This window comes from Callorhinus ursinus, unplaced genomic scaffold, assembly GCF_003265705.2.
Source record: "Callorhinus ursinus isolate GAN/ISIS: 27379988/994484 unplaced genomic scaffold, GSC_fseal_2.0 scaffold36, whole genome shotgun sequence".
Classification (NCBI taxonomy): Eukaryota; Metazoa; Chordata; class Mammalia; order Carnivora; family Otariidae; genus Callorhinus; species Callorhinus ursinus.
Window position 1 is genome coordinate 9716710 of NW_027397098.1, and position 19116 is coordinate 9735825.

At 43.0% G+C, this 19116-nt stretch overlaps 1 protein-coding gene across 6 annotated transcripts in view; it reads left to right on the plus strand.

The window, feature by feature from the left end:
- The window catches only part of SFMBT2 (Scm like with four mbt domains 2), a 226246-nt gene that overhangs the window by 149068 nt on the left and 58062 nt on the right, over positions 1-19116 (plus strand). For all 6 annotated transcript variants that reach the window (XR_012374583.1, XM_073879943.1, XM_073879941.1 and 3 more), the window contains exons 10-11: positions 6855-6937; positions 12890-13016. Coding sequence is in view for 5 of the 6 variants with exons in the window: in XM_073879943.1 (XP_073736044.1) it covers positions 6855-6937; positions 12890-13016 (210 nt within the window). In the remaining variant the exon portion in view is untranslated. The remainder of the gene's footprint in view (positions 1-6854; positions 6938-12889; positions 13017-19116) is intronic.

Genomic DNA, 19116 nt, shown 5'->3' on the forward strand with positions numbered 1-19116 from the left:
CTTCTGTATCCCCAGCACCTAAAACAGTGCCCGGTTCATGGAAGTGTCCCTGGATATTCAAGGAATGAACGAACGAATGAATGTCATCTTACTTTCTCAGCCTGTGCCATACGGAATTGTAACATTGTAACATTATACAGCATGCCCGCATGTGCCTCTGGCTTGGTGAAGCTGGGACTCCTCTCTTTCCCTGCTTACCCAGAGACCTGGGCCTGGAGCAGCTGTGTCTGCTTCTTCTCTCTTTCTAAGTGCGTCTGGTCCCGTTGTCACAGACCGGGCATCTGATGGGGACTGGGCGTTTTATAATAGTCTCAGTCCCTACTGCTCTGCTCTCTGGAGCCTGTGGATGTTTTCCACCCTCGTGAGCTCCAGACGTTCACTGGACTGGTCAGCTCTGCCTTTGTGGCCCTCATGGTTTTTTGGCATCTGGAGATTTTCTTCTCTGTTGAGCTTTGTAATTATTTTTATTATTACTATATTTCATTTGGCATCTGAGAGGGTCCTTCTTATTACTGGATTTGGAAGTTTATTCTCATTTCTAACTTTCCGATTGGTTCTTGAACAGAAATTCGCTTTTGACTGAAAAGAGCTGGGGGAGTAAAACTGGGTCATTTTTTTATATCAGTAAATATTTCCGGTGGTTGGAAACGGCATCCCTCCTGTTGACTTATTCCTCAGTGTCGTCGTTCAGGATTCCTATATGGCTTTGCCATTGACTGATACTTATATGATGTTAGGCTCCCTCCTGGGGACATGTCCACATCTCCTAACATTGTGTGTATGACTCAGGTTAATATCTGGGGTATGCTCCCAAACAGAGAAGTGTATTACGTGTCATCTTGTCACCTATACGTGTTAAATACGTTCAGCGTTGGTTTATTCTAGAAGATAAGGAAATTGGAACAGCTCGGGTTTATACTAACTTGACTTATTTGTTTCCATCCTTTTCCCTTATTTTCCGTGGTTCTTTCCCCCCTGCATTATTTCCGTTAATGTAAACACAGAAGAATTCAGTTGGAAATGAATGGGTGAATTTTAAAGATCTGCATCAGGGAGGACTTTACGGAATGTCAGCGGAGGGAATGAGGGGGCTGGAAGACTTGAGGGTGGGGGCCGGGGGGGACATGTGGGTGAAAAAAGGGCTTTAGGCAGTTACGAGCGTCTTTGCCTTCTTGCCTGTGAGCTGTGTGCAGACTCGTGCGTGGGTGGAACTGAGAGATAGTTGGGAAACCTGGCTCAGGAGGCGGCAGACTGGTGCCTGGGGCTGTGCCTGCCCCCCGACGTCTGTGGTCTTGCTTCCTCACCTGTGCGGTGTGGACGTGCCTCCTACATCTACACATCAGCCCTATGAACGTGCTCTGAGGTGGACCTCTCCCTATGGGGCTGTGTGTTCTTCAGTCAGTGTGGTGGGCGTCTTCCGAGCTTTCTTTGCACGTTCTCCATGTCTCCCTCCATCCTGGAGTCCCAGTTCCCACATAGTGTGTGTGTCCTTCTCTGTACCTGCTGAGGCAGGTGACCGCTGAACCTATTTCGTCCTCATGTTACCCTCAACGGCCAGCAACCTGGAGACTCATGGGGAAAAGTGACTGAATTAAATGCATTTCCTTGTTTGAGAAAGTGTTACTACTTTTTAGGACTTCCAATTGTTTTGTTAAATATTTTCTTTTAAAGATTTTCTTTATTTATTTGACAGAGACAGGGAGAGAGAGAGTGAGAGCGAGCACGGGTAGGGGTAGAGGCAGAGGGAGAAGCAGACTCCCCGCCGAGCAGGGAGTCCGATGCGGGGCTCGATCCCAGAACCCTGGGATCATGACCTGAGCCGAAGGGAGAGGCTTATCCGACTGAGCCACCCAGGTGTCCCTTAGAGACTATTTTTTTTTATTTATAGATTTAGTAACACATTCATTCTTTAAAATTTGGAGAAAAAGGAGAGAAGCTTCCTATCCTGAAGAAACAGCTTTTGGTGTATATTGTTTTAGATTTCTGTTTCCCAGAATATGTAACTTTGTGTATGGATTTAATTATTTTATACACACTAATTTGCCACTTACATGCCAAAATGTCTCCTACTTTAAATGACGGGAAAATTCCGTGATTTGCAGGTAAATAAATGACTTAAACACGTCCCTGTTGTTTGTGTGCATTGTTCTCGTCTGCTTTGATGCATAAGATGTTTGCACGGCATCCTATTATTTCTGTAGGATGCTCCATAGTGGAATTACTGCTTTGTTCTCACCCCAGCGCACTCTGACCAGCCCTACAGTACCCCCCTCCTTCCTCTTTCTAGAACATTCCAGACGTGCTCCTGGAATTTCCCAGTTGTTGGTCCCTCCCCCTGGCCTGCCCTTGCCCCACATGGCCGCAAGTCTTGCTTCTTCAGTTCCTCAGACTTTCAGCTTTTCCTCAAGACTTCTCTGCTTCTCTCTATAACGCTCTGATCATCTTTTTACATTTGTGCATTATGTGTCTTCTCTCACTGAAATGTAACTTGCCTGGATAAGGGTTTTTGCTGGTTTTGTTCACTTCTGCATGCCTGGTACTAGAACCGTACCTGGCATGGAGCATGCACTTAATACGCGCTTTTCAGTGATTGAATATGTGAATGAGCAAATGGCTAGTGGAGAGTAGACACCTTCTTAAAGATTTTGACACATTGCGCAATTGGCATCTGCAGCGGTTTTTTGAGTTCTATGCCAACCAGAAATGCATAAAAGCACCTGTTTTCCAACAGACTTTGCAGTGGTAGATTCTTACTATTATCTTTCATTTTGCCAGTCAGGTAAATGGCAAAGATGATATTCTATTGCTAATGGTATTTTTGAAGATTGTACAATTTTTTTTCCATATTCACTCAGCGTAGAGGAGCAGCTCTTACTCTCTGTGTCTAAACCACCATGATTATATGAGGTGGTCATGATTCATTTGCTGGTGCTGAGGAGGATCCTAACTTCCTGTAGGAACTGGATAAACTCAGGATTCTGTTAGCAAATGAGAAGCTGGAGGTTGGCTCTTGGGAGCTGGTCGTGATGTATCCCACATGCTGAATTAGCTCTTGATTGATTGACTAGTGCCTTATCTTTTAAAATGGAGCAAAGGTGCTACACCTTCAAATAATTTTTATTGAAATAATTTATGATCATTATTGAAAACTTGGAAAATACAAAGAGATAGAAGAAAAAAATATCCACAAGTCCCACCATCCAGATAACTATGTTGATATTTACCATTACTAAGTTTTCCTTACATTTCCTCTGGTCTTTTTCTTTGCATACTTTTATATAAATTTGATAATTCTATACATGTTTGTGCCAGGCAGTCTTTCCATCTAAACCTATAGCAATAATATTTTCATACATATATATATATATATATTTTTTACAAACTATGTGCAATTTCCCCTATGATTCACATGGACCTTGGATGAGTTTCCTATCCCTTCTGATTTGGGGATGTAAAGTGGTCTCCATCCCCAGAATTACCAATAATAATGCCGTTGTAGCTTAATGTAGGATACTTTTTCAGCTTTTAGGATTGTTTTTAAATTGTTGTGAAATTGTTGTCAAAGCTCGTAAAGATTTTTACTGCCACATTGTTTTCTAAAAGGATTATCCACTTGCAGGACCAATAGTAATGTTTGCAAGTGGGGCTGTTTTGTGTCAATTAATTTGTATCACAAGGAAATGGGTCATGGACCTGTTCTCTTTTGGACCCGTAACAGTTGGAACTTCGTTCAGAATAAACACTGATAAAGCTCCAGTGGCCACGGTTCAGCAGTCCCCTGGGGCAGCTTGTTGCAGACTTTAATAGCCCCAGGGGTTTTGATTTCCTTTTATTTTCTTTTCCCCTCTGCTATTTTCCTCTCTCCTGGGTTTACAACATGTTTTTCTAGCCACAGTTAAGCCTCAGTACTTCTTGTTCTGTCTTTGTTGATTAATGAGTATAATTGACCCCTGTTGTCTCTATTATACAAACCAGAGCAATTTGTTTTTATGTAACAGTTATATTCTGGGCTGTCACAAAACTGCCTTACAAAGAGCGAGCTCATTATCAGCCTGAAGGAAAAGAGTTTTAAGTGATGAAGTGAATAAAGGTCCCCAAGAGGAGGAGGAGAAGTCTAGGCTGTTCAGATGTTCAAGGAAATGAAGAGCTCTGGGGGCAAAATCATCCATTGTTGCATAGGTACCCAGCAAGACTTGGTTATATCTTAAAATTATTAGATTAAAAATGGCTCCCCATAGAGAGAGTCTGGAAGACTGGATATAGAAGGGTTGAATGTAGGTCTAAGAAACCATAGAGCATGATATTTGATGGAGTGGGTTGAAGCCCCTGGGAAGTTCATGGTTATAAACATGATTATAGAAAAGCCCAGCTAAATGCCTCTGTAGGGGGAGTAGAGGTGACTTCTATGTTAGAAAGTTTTATCTGACCATAAAGAATACCTAGATTTCCATGGTATATCAGAAAGTGGCTTGTTATTCATCTATATTTTTTTTTCCTATTTCCCTTCTTCCCCCATGATCTTGATGAAATTTTTGTCAGCTCACGAAAGTAACTAAGCAGCAGAGGTCCAGGGAAGAGACATCGAAACGGAATGAGATCTTGGCCTTAGCGAAGTCAGTCTGCCACAATCCTAAACAAGTGGGGTCCTTCTGTTGCAGGATTCATCTTCAGCTGTTCCATGGAGAGCTTTTAGGAATTACCTTGTTTCATAAGCTTTTTTTATCTACCCTGCCACACTTTTTTCATAGGAGAAGAGGAAGGAATTAACCACAGAAGGAAGGGGAAAAAATCCTTAAGTAGCCACAGTGAAATAATGAATAATGGTGACTGAATTACGAAATGCAACAGCTAGAGGTGCCTTAAAGATCTTCCCTTTGTTTTGTGAATAAGGGAAGTCAAGCACAGAAGATTCCATTTGCTTTCGCCTTGTTTCACCCAGTTCCTGGTAGAGCTGGCTCTAAAATCCCAGATGTCCTCCTTTTATACGGTGCGTAGATTCTCAGCATTTTGAGCTGTCTTTTGGCAAATTCTTCTGTTCTTACACATTAAGGTAAAGATTTGATCCAAAACAGCTCCAGAGAAACCATTCTCAAAGTGTAGGTTTTATTAATTGTAAAGAAACTTGCATTATCTTGTCTAAAACATGTTTTGTTTATAAGTGTTCAGAAAAAAGTTGGTTTGGTCCCTTCCAGAAACCTCTGTTGAGGGGGTCCCTTCTAGAAACCCCTACCAGAAATCTCCATCTGGCTCTGGAGAGAGGGGTTTGGGGGCAAGGACAGGTGGAAAAACTTTCAGAATCTCTTTGAAACTCTCTGGAAAGAGTACAGCATCTCAAAACTATAAGACTTTTTGTCTCCTTGTTGGAAAGAAATGAGTTGTCGTCAGCCTTTATAGAATGACAGGCATGTCTTAGGAAGAAAGGGGGGTACTTCTGCCACTGATCGTCAGCAGGGGATGGGAGGGCCAAGGGTCAGGCCCTGGGCCAGAGGAGGACAGGTGCCTTCTTGGTTAACCCCATTCCCATCTTCTGAAGAAACTGGGTAGATTGAGCTTCTTTAATGAAAAGAAAATACTACCTTGTACTTGGGAGTACAAATGGAGGTAGGAGGCAACTGGTATCTTGACTTTCTTCAAAGAAGAATTTCTGGAGTCACTCTGCAGCTGTGGGATTTAGTAACTACAAGTCCCCATGTTAAGTGAATTTGCAGCTGTAGGATTTACGATGATATGGGGAAGAGAAAATGGAGACTTGGCTCAAAAACATACTTAAGAACTCCCTTGTGGATTTATTTTCCATTAAACCCATCAAGAGAGAACACTCAAGTGAAGGTTATGGTGACATTTTACAGTTTCCGTTTATCCCAATTGGTACTACACTCTTCGCTTTCATTGCTGTCCTTTGTTCACGGGAAATGCAAATGACACTCATAGGAAGAGGTGTTGTGCTATCCAGCTTAAACCGTATACCCAGTGCTGTGCTTATTTTATGATTTGGAACCGTTTTCTCTTCCCACGACCTTCCCAAGACCTTCTCCCATGTCTTGTCATGGTGGTCATGACGGATATACTCTTAATTGTGCCCCTCCTGCCACGTGAAATGAATAAAGAAGGGCAAAAAACCAACTGTGGTAAGATCTGTATTGCATTAAGTTTAGTATGTAGGAATAAATGTTTCTCGAACCCTTCCCTCCGTGTCTCTGATGTGTCCCCAGAGCCTCACCCCGAGAGGCCCGTCTTTGCCGATTTCTCGATTTCCTTCCTCCTCCGCAGTGTGATCCTAAAGCAGGACTGCTGTTGCCCCTTGTGCCTTTCGAGGCTTTCTCGGGAAAGCCTCAACTCCTTGTTCCCTATTGGTTCTACCTTCTGTTACTCTTTCAAAAACCATCCCCCGGGTGGTGTTTTCCAGTAAAGTCTCATGGTTTCCACGAAGATATTGAGAAGCAAGTTCACGTGAGCTCAGGATTTACGTGGAGGGAGGTATTCCTGTATATTTCTGCAAATGCATTGTGCGGTTGTGTGGTGTATAATATCCTGTCTCGCAGGTTCTCCTCCAAAGCAGATCTGTCCCCCCTCCCCCGGCATGTGCTGATGTGGGTAAATTCCACCCTTTACTTAGTTTCAGGCCCCACATTATGATAATGATGGTATACCTTATCAGAATTTAGTACTTTACATTTTCCCACATGCTCCTTAGGAAATCTGACATGCTGGCCGGAATAGGAGAGGACTTCACCGTTTGGGGCCCTATTCTTGGACCGCTTATTATTTTAATCAGTGACACACTCTAAAGCTGTTCATTTGTTCTGAGCTTTAGCCTGAGGAACGCTGTTTTGTCTGTGTTTCATCCTGTACAGGTTACTCTGGCCAGGACTTCGACTGGGCAGATTATCACAAGCAGCATGGGACAGAAGAAGCACCTCCCTTCTGCTTCAGAAATGTAAGGAGCTTGGTTCTTGCGACTCCTTTTATCCTAGATTGTTCACCGTAATTTTTGTAAGTTGCTTTCTATTCCTGAGCAAGATGAGAGTGCTGCTGTGTGCCACAGGATCGTAAAGCTTTTGTAGTTTTGAAAAAGTGCTCTTTCAGGTTGTGTATCAGTGTGACTCTGGGCCGTAGTAACAGATCCACCACTAAATGTATGGTGGTTCTGGATAAGGTCAGTCAGTTCTCACTTACGGAAGGGTCCAGTCTGTTCCTGATGAGTGCATGCCTCCGGTGAGCCTTTGGCTTCATCATCTGAATCTAGTGAGCAGGTAAGGAAAGGGGTGAAGGGGAAGCTAGTCTTACTTCTAAACACTGTAGCTGATATTGACATGTTACTCCATTCACCTTCCATTGGTGAGACCCAGTCCCTCGGCCACACCTGCCATGAATGAGGCTAGGAAATGTGCCATGGCCGACTGGCTTTTTGCAGCCAAGAGTCCATACTAAGTCAGCCAGAAGTCCATACTATAGAGAAAGGAGGACACGTTACATAGGCACTTGCTGTGTGAAGTATACTGTTGATAAACCCATTGATAGGAGATTCTCTGCTCTTGAGGTATATTCTCAATATATATGATCATCAACTTCTTTTCCTGGATTACTTCAATAAGATGCTAGTCCAGCAGTTCTCTGCTTTGCTTACTTTAAGCCACTCCCTGGTTCAAATAGAGCTGTTGGCCTGATGGCACGTAAAAGAGCACTGTTGTGAGTCTGTGTGTGTGTGTGTTCACACACGTGTACTTGTTTAGTTATAGGAGTTGGTTGTATAAAGTCGCTTATAAATTATTCATTGAAACCTTATCAACCCTAGGAACTATGAAAAGGGATCTGGATTATTATTTCTGTTTTGAGAATGAGGCGTAAATATATAGCCTCCTGTGTTAAACATGCATTTAGTTATGAAAGTTAATTCTTTATGCTAAAAAATAAAAGACTCAGTCCTCCAGTCGGGGACTGCAGGTGGTACAGTGTGGACAGCCCCCCAATCAGAGACTTTTTCTGGACATGTGCTCCTAGAGCTGCTGATTCCTTGACTCCCCCCTTTTAATTTGTACTACGGGGCTAACAGCGGACGAGAACTAAGAGGGAGAGGGGTTGGCTTCATAGAGAAGCTCAATAGTGAGCATAAGTCAGAGGTGGATTTTGAAGAATGAAGTAGGTTGATCAGCGGGCCAGCTTGTACTTACATATGTGGAAACACATCAGCGGCAGAGTTGGAAAGCAGGGCTCCTGAAATGACCAAAGGGACTTTCTTCTGGCTGACACTGCGTTTGCACAAAGGTGGTTTTTCTGCAGTGTGGCAAGATCTGTGTGGTGAGTTGAGGTGGTAGCACGGAGACACTGTGGAGGCATGCCACCATGAGGATAGCCGCGGGTCAGCTCCCGGGGCTTATCAAGTCCCAGTGCGTCTGCCTAGACTTTTTACCATAGTGACATCACTCGTCACAGAGTCCTGGCCTCGTTGCCTTTCACTTAGGATCGTGGAAATACTTATCAAAACATCCCCCAACTCCTCTGGAGTTGTGCTTTCTACCTGACAAAAGAAATACTCCTTCCCTGCCTCTCCAGCCTTGGGAGGGAGGAGAATCCTGACGTGTCCCCTAGTTTTGGAGGTGGGGAGTTGTTTCTTCTCTGACAACACAGTTCCACCACAGCTGCTTTCCATCCGTCCATCTTCTGCTCCCGTTCCGTCAGCAGCTGGCTATGTGCAATTTAATTGTGGAGCAAGCAGCCACATCCCCAGGTGGCCTCTGAGCTTTCAGGATTTAGCTACCAAGATGAAATCTCTTTTAATGAATATGCTGGCATATTCATTAGGAATGCACTTGTTACAAATATGGCCCGCTTTGTTTCTGGCCCTCCGTTTATTTAATCGACAGGATTGTTATCTGCCTGTAGGCATGTGCATTGCATTACCGGTGCTTTGCTGAATTTTGTTAGCTCGCTACAAGTGCTCTTTAATGGAATGCTTATTATGAATTCATTTTTTTAATCACACATCTTGTGTGTACTAGAGGAGGGGTGGTGTGGAAGTGGATTTCCCAGGGGATGTTTAACAATCAGAGGCAGTGCTGAAATGGATTGACACAGCCAAATGCTTAGTAAAATAAACTCACAGGTAACAGTTTTGCTATTGATCTTTATAAATTACCCTCAAGCAGTGAGTTGAAACGAAAATATGTTATGCGGTTGTGGCTTTCCCTTATTAAGTAGGATAAAATGCATTTTGACTTACTTAGAGGCTTTTCAGGCAGCCTATCGAGTCATATTATCAAAAAGGAGCTCAATACGTAATATGTGTGGATGAGGCAGGATGACTTGCAGAAAAATAACCCACCTAGAATGTCTGTGTTTCCTATTTCCAAAGAACCATAAAGGAAAAGTGCAAATTGCTTTCTCAACATACACTGGATAATTTTGTTCTGGTTAGATAAAGGTGTAATTGCATTTGCAACTTAACCTGTATAAAAAGAGATGTGAATGTGAATAACCTTAGTGTCTTCCCATGGGTCACGTAAGGATGTAATTGCTGTTATTTACAGGAACCTGTTAATCTCAGTTTATTTATTTCAAAATAGATATATTATAGTAATGTAATGTCTGGTTGAAATTTATAGTAGTGGATGATTTTGGAAAATTTTATATTTATTTAAAAATAATGCTAGGAGGGAGTTTTGCTTTTAGTATTGGCTGAGCTCATGCTGAATTGATCCTCTGGCAAATAGCAACTATAGACTCTGGACAGGATACCAAAACAACTACCTTGGGTGTGTGGAGAATGAACAGAAGTGAGCAGATCTGAAGGGGAGCAGATGCTTGGAAGGAACATTATGGGGTGATTGTGTGATTTTTCGTTTCAGACTTTTTTTGACAGTTGACAGTGTATGAGATGACAAAACCAGTAATATAAAAATTACAGTCTTTCTGGCCTGATGAACCAGATAATGGAATTTGGGCAACTGCAACTGTTGGAAAGTGAGAAGAGTCTCAGATGGGGAAGAGCCAGGCGAGGGAAGCACAGATTCTGTGTATAAACTCTGCTTAAATTTTTGGCTGATCCTTGGATTGTGTATTTTCCAGGCAAACTTCCAGGCAGCCTAGTTAAGGACGGAAGACTGAGCTGAGGTTTGAGCTCCTTCTCAGGAGACAGAGTGTGTAGTTTGAGTCCAGACAAGTTAATTGCTTGCTTAAAACAGAAAACCACACTCTTGGGAAGAACATAACACAATCCAGAGTCTCTACCACATAACATTTTAAACATCCAGACTTCACAGTTGCTTAGCCCATGAAGAAATGTGAAAATTCTCAGTAGAAAAGATAATCAACAGAGACGAAACCCAACATGACCCAGATGTTGGAAGTAGAAGACACGTATTTTAAAGCTCCCATTAAAACTAAGCTCGGTCCAAAGCAGTGATTCCCAAAGTGTGGTCCTTAGGCCAGCAGCTCCAGCATCACCTGGGAACTTGTTGGAAATACAAATTCTGTGGCCTTACCTCAAATCAAATGAATCACAAACTTTGGGGTAGGGCACAGCAGTCCATTTTTAAAAGGTTCTCCAGGTGATTCAGATGTACCCTAACATTTGAGAAGGAAAATATGAATGAGAAGGTAGGAAGTGCCAGAAGAGAAGTAGAAGGTGTAAAAAAGAGAAATTCTAGGACTGAAAAATAAAATACCTAAAATAAGCAAATTCATTGGAAGGGCTTCCTAGCAGAATGGAGGTGACAGGGGAAGGAGTTGATGATTTTGATCCTATCTGAAGAACCGAGAGAAAAAGAAGCTTGAGTGTGGGGAATGAGAACAGAATCTCAGGGACCTGAGGGATGATATCATGTGTAGTTGGAGACCCAGAAGAAATGGCCACAGAGACTGTGGAAGAAAAAATATATGAAGAAACAATGCCCAAAAGTTACCAGAGTAGCTGGAAATACTAAATGCACAGGTTCAGGAACCTCTGTGGGCGCCAAGTTTGTATAAATACGAAGAAGCCCAACCTAGTCAAACTGCTCATAACCAGACATAAAGAGAAAAATGTTGAAAGCATCCAGAGAGAAAATGATAGATTCCAAAGAGAGGAACAACAGTTTGAATGACAGTGAACTTCACATCATAGACAGGGACACCAGAAGACAGCAAACCACTGTTTTTAGAGTACTGAAAGAAATAAACCACCAAAGCTAATGCTTCCTGAGTGAAGAAACAGACACTTCACCATGGAAAATAGACAAATGACAAAGAAACGTGTGAAAAAATGCTCAACGTCATTAGCAGTAGGGAAGATGCAAGTTAAAGCTGTGATTAGCGAACATGGGACACCTATTAAGATATTAAAATTGGAAAACGTGGCAATACCAAGTGCTGGTGAGGATGTTTAGCCACTGGAATGTTGCACGCTGCTGATGGAAATGAAATGTGATATATGGAAACTAATTTGGTGGTTTCCTAGGAAGTTAAACATACATTTACCATGTGGTCCAGCAATTCCATATTTAGAGAAATGAAAGCTGCGTTATAGGCTGCATTGTATTCCCCCCAAATTCATACAATGAAAGTCCTAGCCCGTAGTACCTCACAATGTGACTGTATTTGGAGTTAGAGTTTTTGAAGAGATAATTAAGGTAAGGTGAGGCCATATGGGTAGGCCTTAATCCATCCAGTATGATTGGTGTCCATATGAGACGTGATAATTAGGACGCAGACTGTGTACATGGAGGAAAGACTGTTTGGAGACAGAAAAGGTGGCTGTCTCAAGCCAAGGAGAGCGTCCTCAGAAGAAACCAACCCTGCTGACGCCTTGATCTCAGACTTCCAGCCTCTGGAACAGCGAGACAAATTTTTATTGTTAAAGCCACCCAGTGTGTGTTATTTTGTTAGGGCATTCATTACAAGCAGACTAATAGACTCTGTTCACACAAAAACTTGTGCTTGAATGCTTATAGCGGCTTTATTCACAATCACCAGAAATGAGACACAGCTCGAATGTCCTTCAACTGGTAAGTGGACGGGACTGTGGCATAGCTGTAGAAACTACTCAGCAGTAAAATAGAACGAACTACCCGTTTGTGCAGTAGCATGGATGAATCCCAAATGCATTTTGCTTCAGTGGAAGAAGCAAGACTGCACAGTGTATGGATCCATTGATGTGATCTCATGGAAAAAAGCAAAACTCTAGGAACAGAAGACAGGTCCATGGTCCTGAAATTGGGAGTCTGGGAGGGATTGATCATCAAAGATCCAGTGCAAAGGTGTTTTGGAGGTGAAGGGACTGCTCTGCGTGCTGATTGAGGTTATGGCCGCAAGACTGTATGCGTTTTCTCTAACAGCCGACCTTCAGGGAACAGGGCAGCAAAAAGAATGAATGTTCCTATGTGTAAATTTTTTAAAAAGTGAATTGAGAAAGTAAATAAAAGCCAAAAACCACAAATGTAAAATAAAGACAATTTTCAGGTAAAACTATGGGAATTCGCCACCAGCAGACCTGCTAAGGAATGTTTTTCAGGCCGAAGGAAATGATGCCAGATGGAGACTCAGGCCGACTCCTCACACCCATGGATATGCCCAGGCGCGCTGCGAGTGAGGAATACAGGGAAGGAAGAAGACATGATGTGCACCTCTGTGACTGTGTGGAAGTCAGGGCGCATGCAGGACTGGCAAGAGAACGTATCCTCTCCTTCAACAGATAGTAGTAGGCATCTGCTTTGTACCAGCAGAGCTGTAATTCTGGGATCAAGGGAGGTCATGGTTCTTTTCCGACCAATGGTGGGAAAGCCCGTTTGTCTGATGGATGAGCTCTCTGCCGGTGCGCGCGTGCCCGGGCATCCCCGCTTCGCCCGCAGGCCACTCTGTTGCTGCACCTGCTGCATTGTCCTCTGGCTCAGTGTCCGTTCTCTCTCTCTTTCAGACATCATTCAGTCGGGGTTTCACGAAGAACATGAAACTTGAAGCCGTCAACCCCAGGAACCCAGGAGAGCTCTGCGTGGCCTCTGTTGTCAGTGTGAAGGGGAGGCTGATGTGGCTTCACCTGGAAGGTACGCTGGGTTCACAGCTGTCCTGGAGAGCTTACGGTCCGTCTGGAAATGGCAGGGTACACGTGGTGCTTCTCCAAAATAACCCCTTCTGCTTTCTTTTCATTTAAACAGATCTTAAATTATTCAGTGTTCTTAAATAAGCGAAACTAATCAAATACAAATTTGTTCAGAGGCTCTCATCTTAACTAATAATTTCATGAAATGAGATACTGGTGTGATAATTATGTTTGGAACACAGTGGTCTTTTTACATCTATGATTATAAAAGCTAATGCCACAATTAAATTAATACGAGTCACTAAAACTGGTATTTGAGGTCTTGGTTATTATGAGGATAAAATTATATATTTGCATTTTAATGTGAATAACACCCTTTACTTTGGTTTCTTCCGTAGATGTTTAATTTTACCTTGAAATAGTCACTGGAGATGACTTTCTCCCCAAATATATATATTATACACAAGATTTGTTTGTTTAATGATGTTTAAACTCTCTTTTATAGCTCCTTTTTTTTAATAATTGTGCAGATAATTCAGAGAACATTATACTTTATAAGCGGAACCATGATGAGATTTTACATTGAGATAGAACACTGTATTTTTATATGTTATATTTTCAAGTGAGAAAGAAGTCTGATCTGTAAGATTTTCCCATTTTTCCGTGATCTAAATTTTTTGGGTTTGTTTGTTTATCTTCATGACATTCATTAATTATTTTAAATGTATATGAAAAAACAAGACTGGTTATAAATAATAAAGTTAGCTCTCTTGGCCCATATGTTAGCCATCATGGCATGCTCCTACCACCATTGGAACGGAAAGTTTGCAAGGTCATAGAAGTGCTGATCTCATCATCCTGTCTCTTTAGGAAGCAAGTGTAAGAAGCATCAAAAGTTCTTTTTTTTCTTGTTATGTTAGTCACCATACAGTACTGAGCTGATAATCTCGATCTCATAAATCTTGTAGTCCAAATGAGTGGGAAGGGTAGGGAACAGTGATTGTAGGTGAACATCATCTGTGTCATTAATTCCTAGAAAACTAGTTGAAAACATTACTGTGGTTTAGGATTTCAAAATCAATCAATTTCAAAATAAAAGGAAATTCATCAAAAGTTGACTGGGGCATTTTCAAGTAAAATGGCCCCCAGCGGGAATTAGCCAAAAAGTAGACACAGGCATGATGGTGATATTTCTGCGGCCACGGGAATAGAACATGACCTTATTTTCACTACTACATGTGACGTTGAATCAGCTGCTCTTGGAAACACAAGATCCCTCCTGTGATTTTGAATCCCTACATTAAACCTGCTGCCTAATACTGTGCTAAGCCGTGTTGCAAGATTGGGGTCTTGCTTGGCGTTATTAATTTGAAAACAAAAATGGTAGAGTTCAAAGCCCATGTTTCATCATTCTGATTTAGCCCATTACCATTAAAGTTCTTTGACAGTCATTATTTATTTAGCAGTTTGTACTTCCAGAGTGCTTTACCGCTGTTAATTACCTAACAGAGACAACAGTAAGAGCATCCTGATTTTTATAGATGGAGGAACGAAGCTAGCTAAGCTGTGAAGGTGTGCCTAAGGTCAGTTTCCTTGTCCTCAACATCTTTGTTGGTTAACTCATCAGACCCCACAGCTTTCCAATTCTTAAAAAGAATGAGAAGCAGCAACATTTAGCATATATTGAACATTTTTTAGTGTATATTAACATTATAGAAATACTGTTTTTATAGCAAAGAGATGTAAGGCAGCTCACATCAGCTCTTATTCTCCAGAGTGCTTTCTTACCCTGTAGCAGTGAAATCAGCATTAGAGAGCAGATCAGAAAATAGATTGTCTATTTTTTTCCAGACCTGACACACTAAAAAAAAAAAAAAAATTTTTTTTTTTTTTTTTTTATAAACAGTTGGATGCATATTATCTACCTGGAATTCATGGTCAAAATCATGTGTTTGATCAAAAAAGTAAAATCCCACTTTGTTTCTTTGTTCTTATTTGAATTTTGGGGGTTTTGGGTTTTGTTCTGTTTGGGGCCTTCCTGAGTATTATTTTTCAAGTCACAATGAGCTTAGTGGCAGTTATTTCTCATTGTTTCACAGTTTTATATATATAGTGTTTTCTGTCCTCCATCCTGGGAATAAATGCTGGAGATGTGCCATGGTCACTTTGTGGCTGTTAAATTATTTATATGATGATGGTGATTCTGATTATAGACCATTTATTTACTTGACACTGTAAATGTAGAAAGTACTTCATAACAATTTATTAGTTATTTTTATGCATTAAATTGATTTCAAGTATTTTTCAGCACATGGCTAATTGACCACTTTTAGGTAATTAAAATGATCATTTTTAATCTACTAGTTGACTTCTCTTGAAACCAGTTAAGTATCTGTAAAAGAGCTGATGTCGAAGAGTGGGCAGTGAACGAAATATATGCGATTGAGGCGGTATTATTTTAGACGCTTATTTGAGAAGAATTGCAGGCTCCCACAGACCGCTGATGGTTAGCAAGTGCAATTTATGATGATGGGATTTTTGTGTTTTAGAGAGGACATTGTAATGCTTTCTCTCTCGTGTTAATACTCTGCTCAAGGTGATAATATCTACAGTTATAAGCATTAGCCAGCCATGTAGTGTGAGTTGCTCTCCGTGGTAATGCCTCCAACATTGCAGCTCTGTGCTCACGCGTCTTCAGCCCCACACGCCACGTCACTTTACGTGCCTTCCAGATCATTGTCTCCCGGGATAGGGTGGGGGTCTTCCACCCGTCCTCAGGGTGCCCCACGCCCTTCCACCTGTCCTCCCCATGCTTCCGTTCCCTTCCTAAGAGGGCTTACATCTTTGCCTTCCTTGGCTTCTCTTACCCCGTTATTATTAATATTTTCCTCCTGTTCAGAAGAGAGATGTGATAAGCTCCATATTCCTGAGTATATTACTTTTAGTCTTTTGGCTGAGGCAGAAATTTCTTTTATGCCATAAAAGGGACGGCAACCAGCAGGCTTCATTTCTGCAAAGTTATTTAACTCTTTTAAGGGATGCCACTACAGAAATTTTTGAAGAGAGCTCCGGAAGGGGACACCAAAACCCGGTTTTGCCATTGGGAGTGCTGTTACACGTGGAAACGGGCAGGGGACTCTAGGCTGGCGTTCTTGTGCTTTGAGTGTAGGGAGGGAGGGAGGCCCTGTAGGAGTTCTTACCCACTGCTTTCAGTTCTGTTTGTTCTAAAAACAAACATGCAGAGGACCAAAAAACAAAGATGACCCAGGATCTTCAGGTCTGTGGAGAAGTATCAGAATCTTTTTTAAAAGATTTATTCATTTATTTGTTTGAGAGTGGGAGGGAAAGAGAATGAGCAGGAGGGGCAGAGGGAGAGGGAGAATCTCAAGCAGACACCCCGCTGAGTGGCGAGCCCATCGCGGGGCTTGATCTCACGACCCTAGGATCACGACCTGAGCTGAAACCAAGAGTCAGCTGCTTAACTGATTGCACCACCCAGGCCCCCCAAGAAGTATCGAAATCTGAAGAACAGAGAGCTTTAGTCAAACCCAAATTAGGCTGTACCAGTGTCTCCTGATCCTTATTTTTTGCTGCTCTCTGAAATGAAATCCAGAGAAAATAAAATCTTTCCACACTCAGTCCCAGAGAAACATATATGTCAGTGTCAGTCTGTGAGTCTGTGCCATGTATAGCTCTGGGCGGTAGCTTTCTAGAGTTCAGCAATCCCCTGCTGTCACTGCGAGCTTCACATCCCACATCGACAGGCACGTTACGTGCAGGGCTCCCTGATTTCCGCCGACGAGAGCTGTCCGGAACAGCCTGCGACTCTCGAAGTCTGAACCTCATGTAGAATTTCAGCGGAGGAATTTAAACACAAGATGCAGTGACAGTTCAAGGATGAGTGTGAGCTCTCCTTCTCCCTTCTTGAGGAATGCGTGCACTTTGGAATGGCCCAGTGACATTTCCTGATTTATCTGATTTTCTCTTGGTTCCTTAGCTGTGGCGAGGTCAGCCTGCCTCTGCTGTTTTCCTGTCTTCCATTTGCTCTAAGTGTTAGGCCAGTGTCCTGAGCCAGGGCACCTGGGTTGTTAGGAGTGACAACCGGAAGGTGCAGACCCTTCATGTCGGGCGCGTGGACTTCCGCATGAGCCTGTTTGCTACTTTTGTGGTTTCCCTGTCCCGGTGCTTCTTATCACTTTTGTGGTTTCTCTGCTTCCTGTTTTCTAGAGAGTAAACCCCCAGCTGCCTGCCTGGGGGGGAGGCATCACCTGGCTGTGCACAGTCAGCGAGGGGTTAGTGGTGGAAATGCTTCTTAGGGAGACTTGGGATCATCCGCCTCTCCTCCATTCCAGCCCAGCATCCTTTGCCTCTCAAAGGCTCCTAGTCTGTCTGCCCCGTGTCGGCACAGGGCCTAGAGGCTGTATTGGCTTGCTTCTTGCCTGCCTTATCCTCTCACGTTGTAGAGATCTAATGAACGAGATAACATGCTAAGTAAGGTTAATGAGGTTTCTCGCTTGAGCCCCTCCATGGCAAAGTTGAGTCCATGAGGCATAGGGATGAGGGCCCAAACCAGGTGGGCATGAAGACTTATTTAATGGAGGGCTTAGGTGGTTCCTGTACCAGATTCCTGGAAAATTCAGTCTGTTTTGGACCAAGTGATTTTACTAGAACTGAGAATGTGCTGACCGTTCCTAGAATGGTCCCAGTTCCACAACAAAGTTTTACGTTTGTGATGAGACAGGCCCCTTTGAGATTCTGATGAAGGCATCCGACACTCAGGAAAATGCACTTGCACACGTATGCAATTTTTGATGCAACTTCAGACCATCCATGGACCCTCTCAAAACCATTCTTGGATGGGCCTCCTTGGAATTCATGGGCCCCAGATTGGAACCCCTGCAGGAGACATTCTCAGGACATATTCATGTTAGTTCCGTATTGTCCATGGTGTGGCTTCTAGCCATGGGTGGCTTCTTTGTTTTAAGTTAAATTACAATTTCAGTTCCTCATTTGGGCTATCTGCAGTCAGGTGCTCACTAGTCACATAAGGCTAGTGGCTGCTCTTTTGGACAGCACAGTTATAGGACGTCTGTATCCTTACAGAAGGGTCTTTTGGGCAGCCCTGTTTTAGATGCTCCGCTCGAGTAAGAAGTGAGCCCCTCAGGCCTGTCGAGGCTCAGAACTCAGATTTTCTTGGGGCGTGGGGGCAGTAAAATGCAATCTTCTCTGATGAGTAGTTCAGCGCCAAGCTGTACATTTCATTTATCATCCAGGGGAAATGAGATTTTGGGACTCCGAAAACTTAGAAACTAGACGGCAAGGCTGTCTGCTCCGAGGTCGGCCAAGAAGCACAGCGTTTCGAGCAGGACGGGATTGGGCCTGGAAACGAGGTGCCTCCACGATCACCGAGAAGCCTCTTCACATCAAGGGCACCTTGGCATCTCCCGAGGGCAGGAAGCTTTAATCGCTGCTGCTCTGCCACGGGCTTCAACCACGCAGCGTGTGAGGTTACAGTGGTACCGTTGCAGCCTCTCTAGCGACCCTTAAAGCTTAAGAACAGAAATGGAAGTATGGAGTCTAGCTGTTAACAGCTGTCGCGGCCTCGCCTGCTGGCTCTGATAACTGCGGGAAGATCGCCCCCGCCTCCTGCTGTCGTCTGCGCTCCCGTGGGTGGATAACCGCTGCTGGAGCCTGCTTTGTCTCGGGGATCTATCGTGCAGGACAGTCTGGGAGTTTTGTGTCTCAGCTCTCTGTCCCCTCTTGGCAGACAGGAAGGTGGGAACTGGCGCCCAGAGCCAGTCAGCCATAACCAGCATTCTCCTTCTCTACCTCGTCATAAAAGAAAACCTGGTTTTGTGGCAAATAGAATATACAAGATCTGAGATCACATAATGACACGATGGAGGTGTATTCTTTTCGTGGAGGTAGCTGGCAAACCGTTTATCACTTTTATTTTTTTACTTCTGTTTATTTTTTTAATTTAATTTAATTTTATTATGTTAATGTTAATCACCATACAGTACATCATTAGTTCTTGATGTAGTGTTCCATGATTCCTTGTTCACGTATAACACCCAGTGCTCCATGCAGAACGTGCCCTCCTT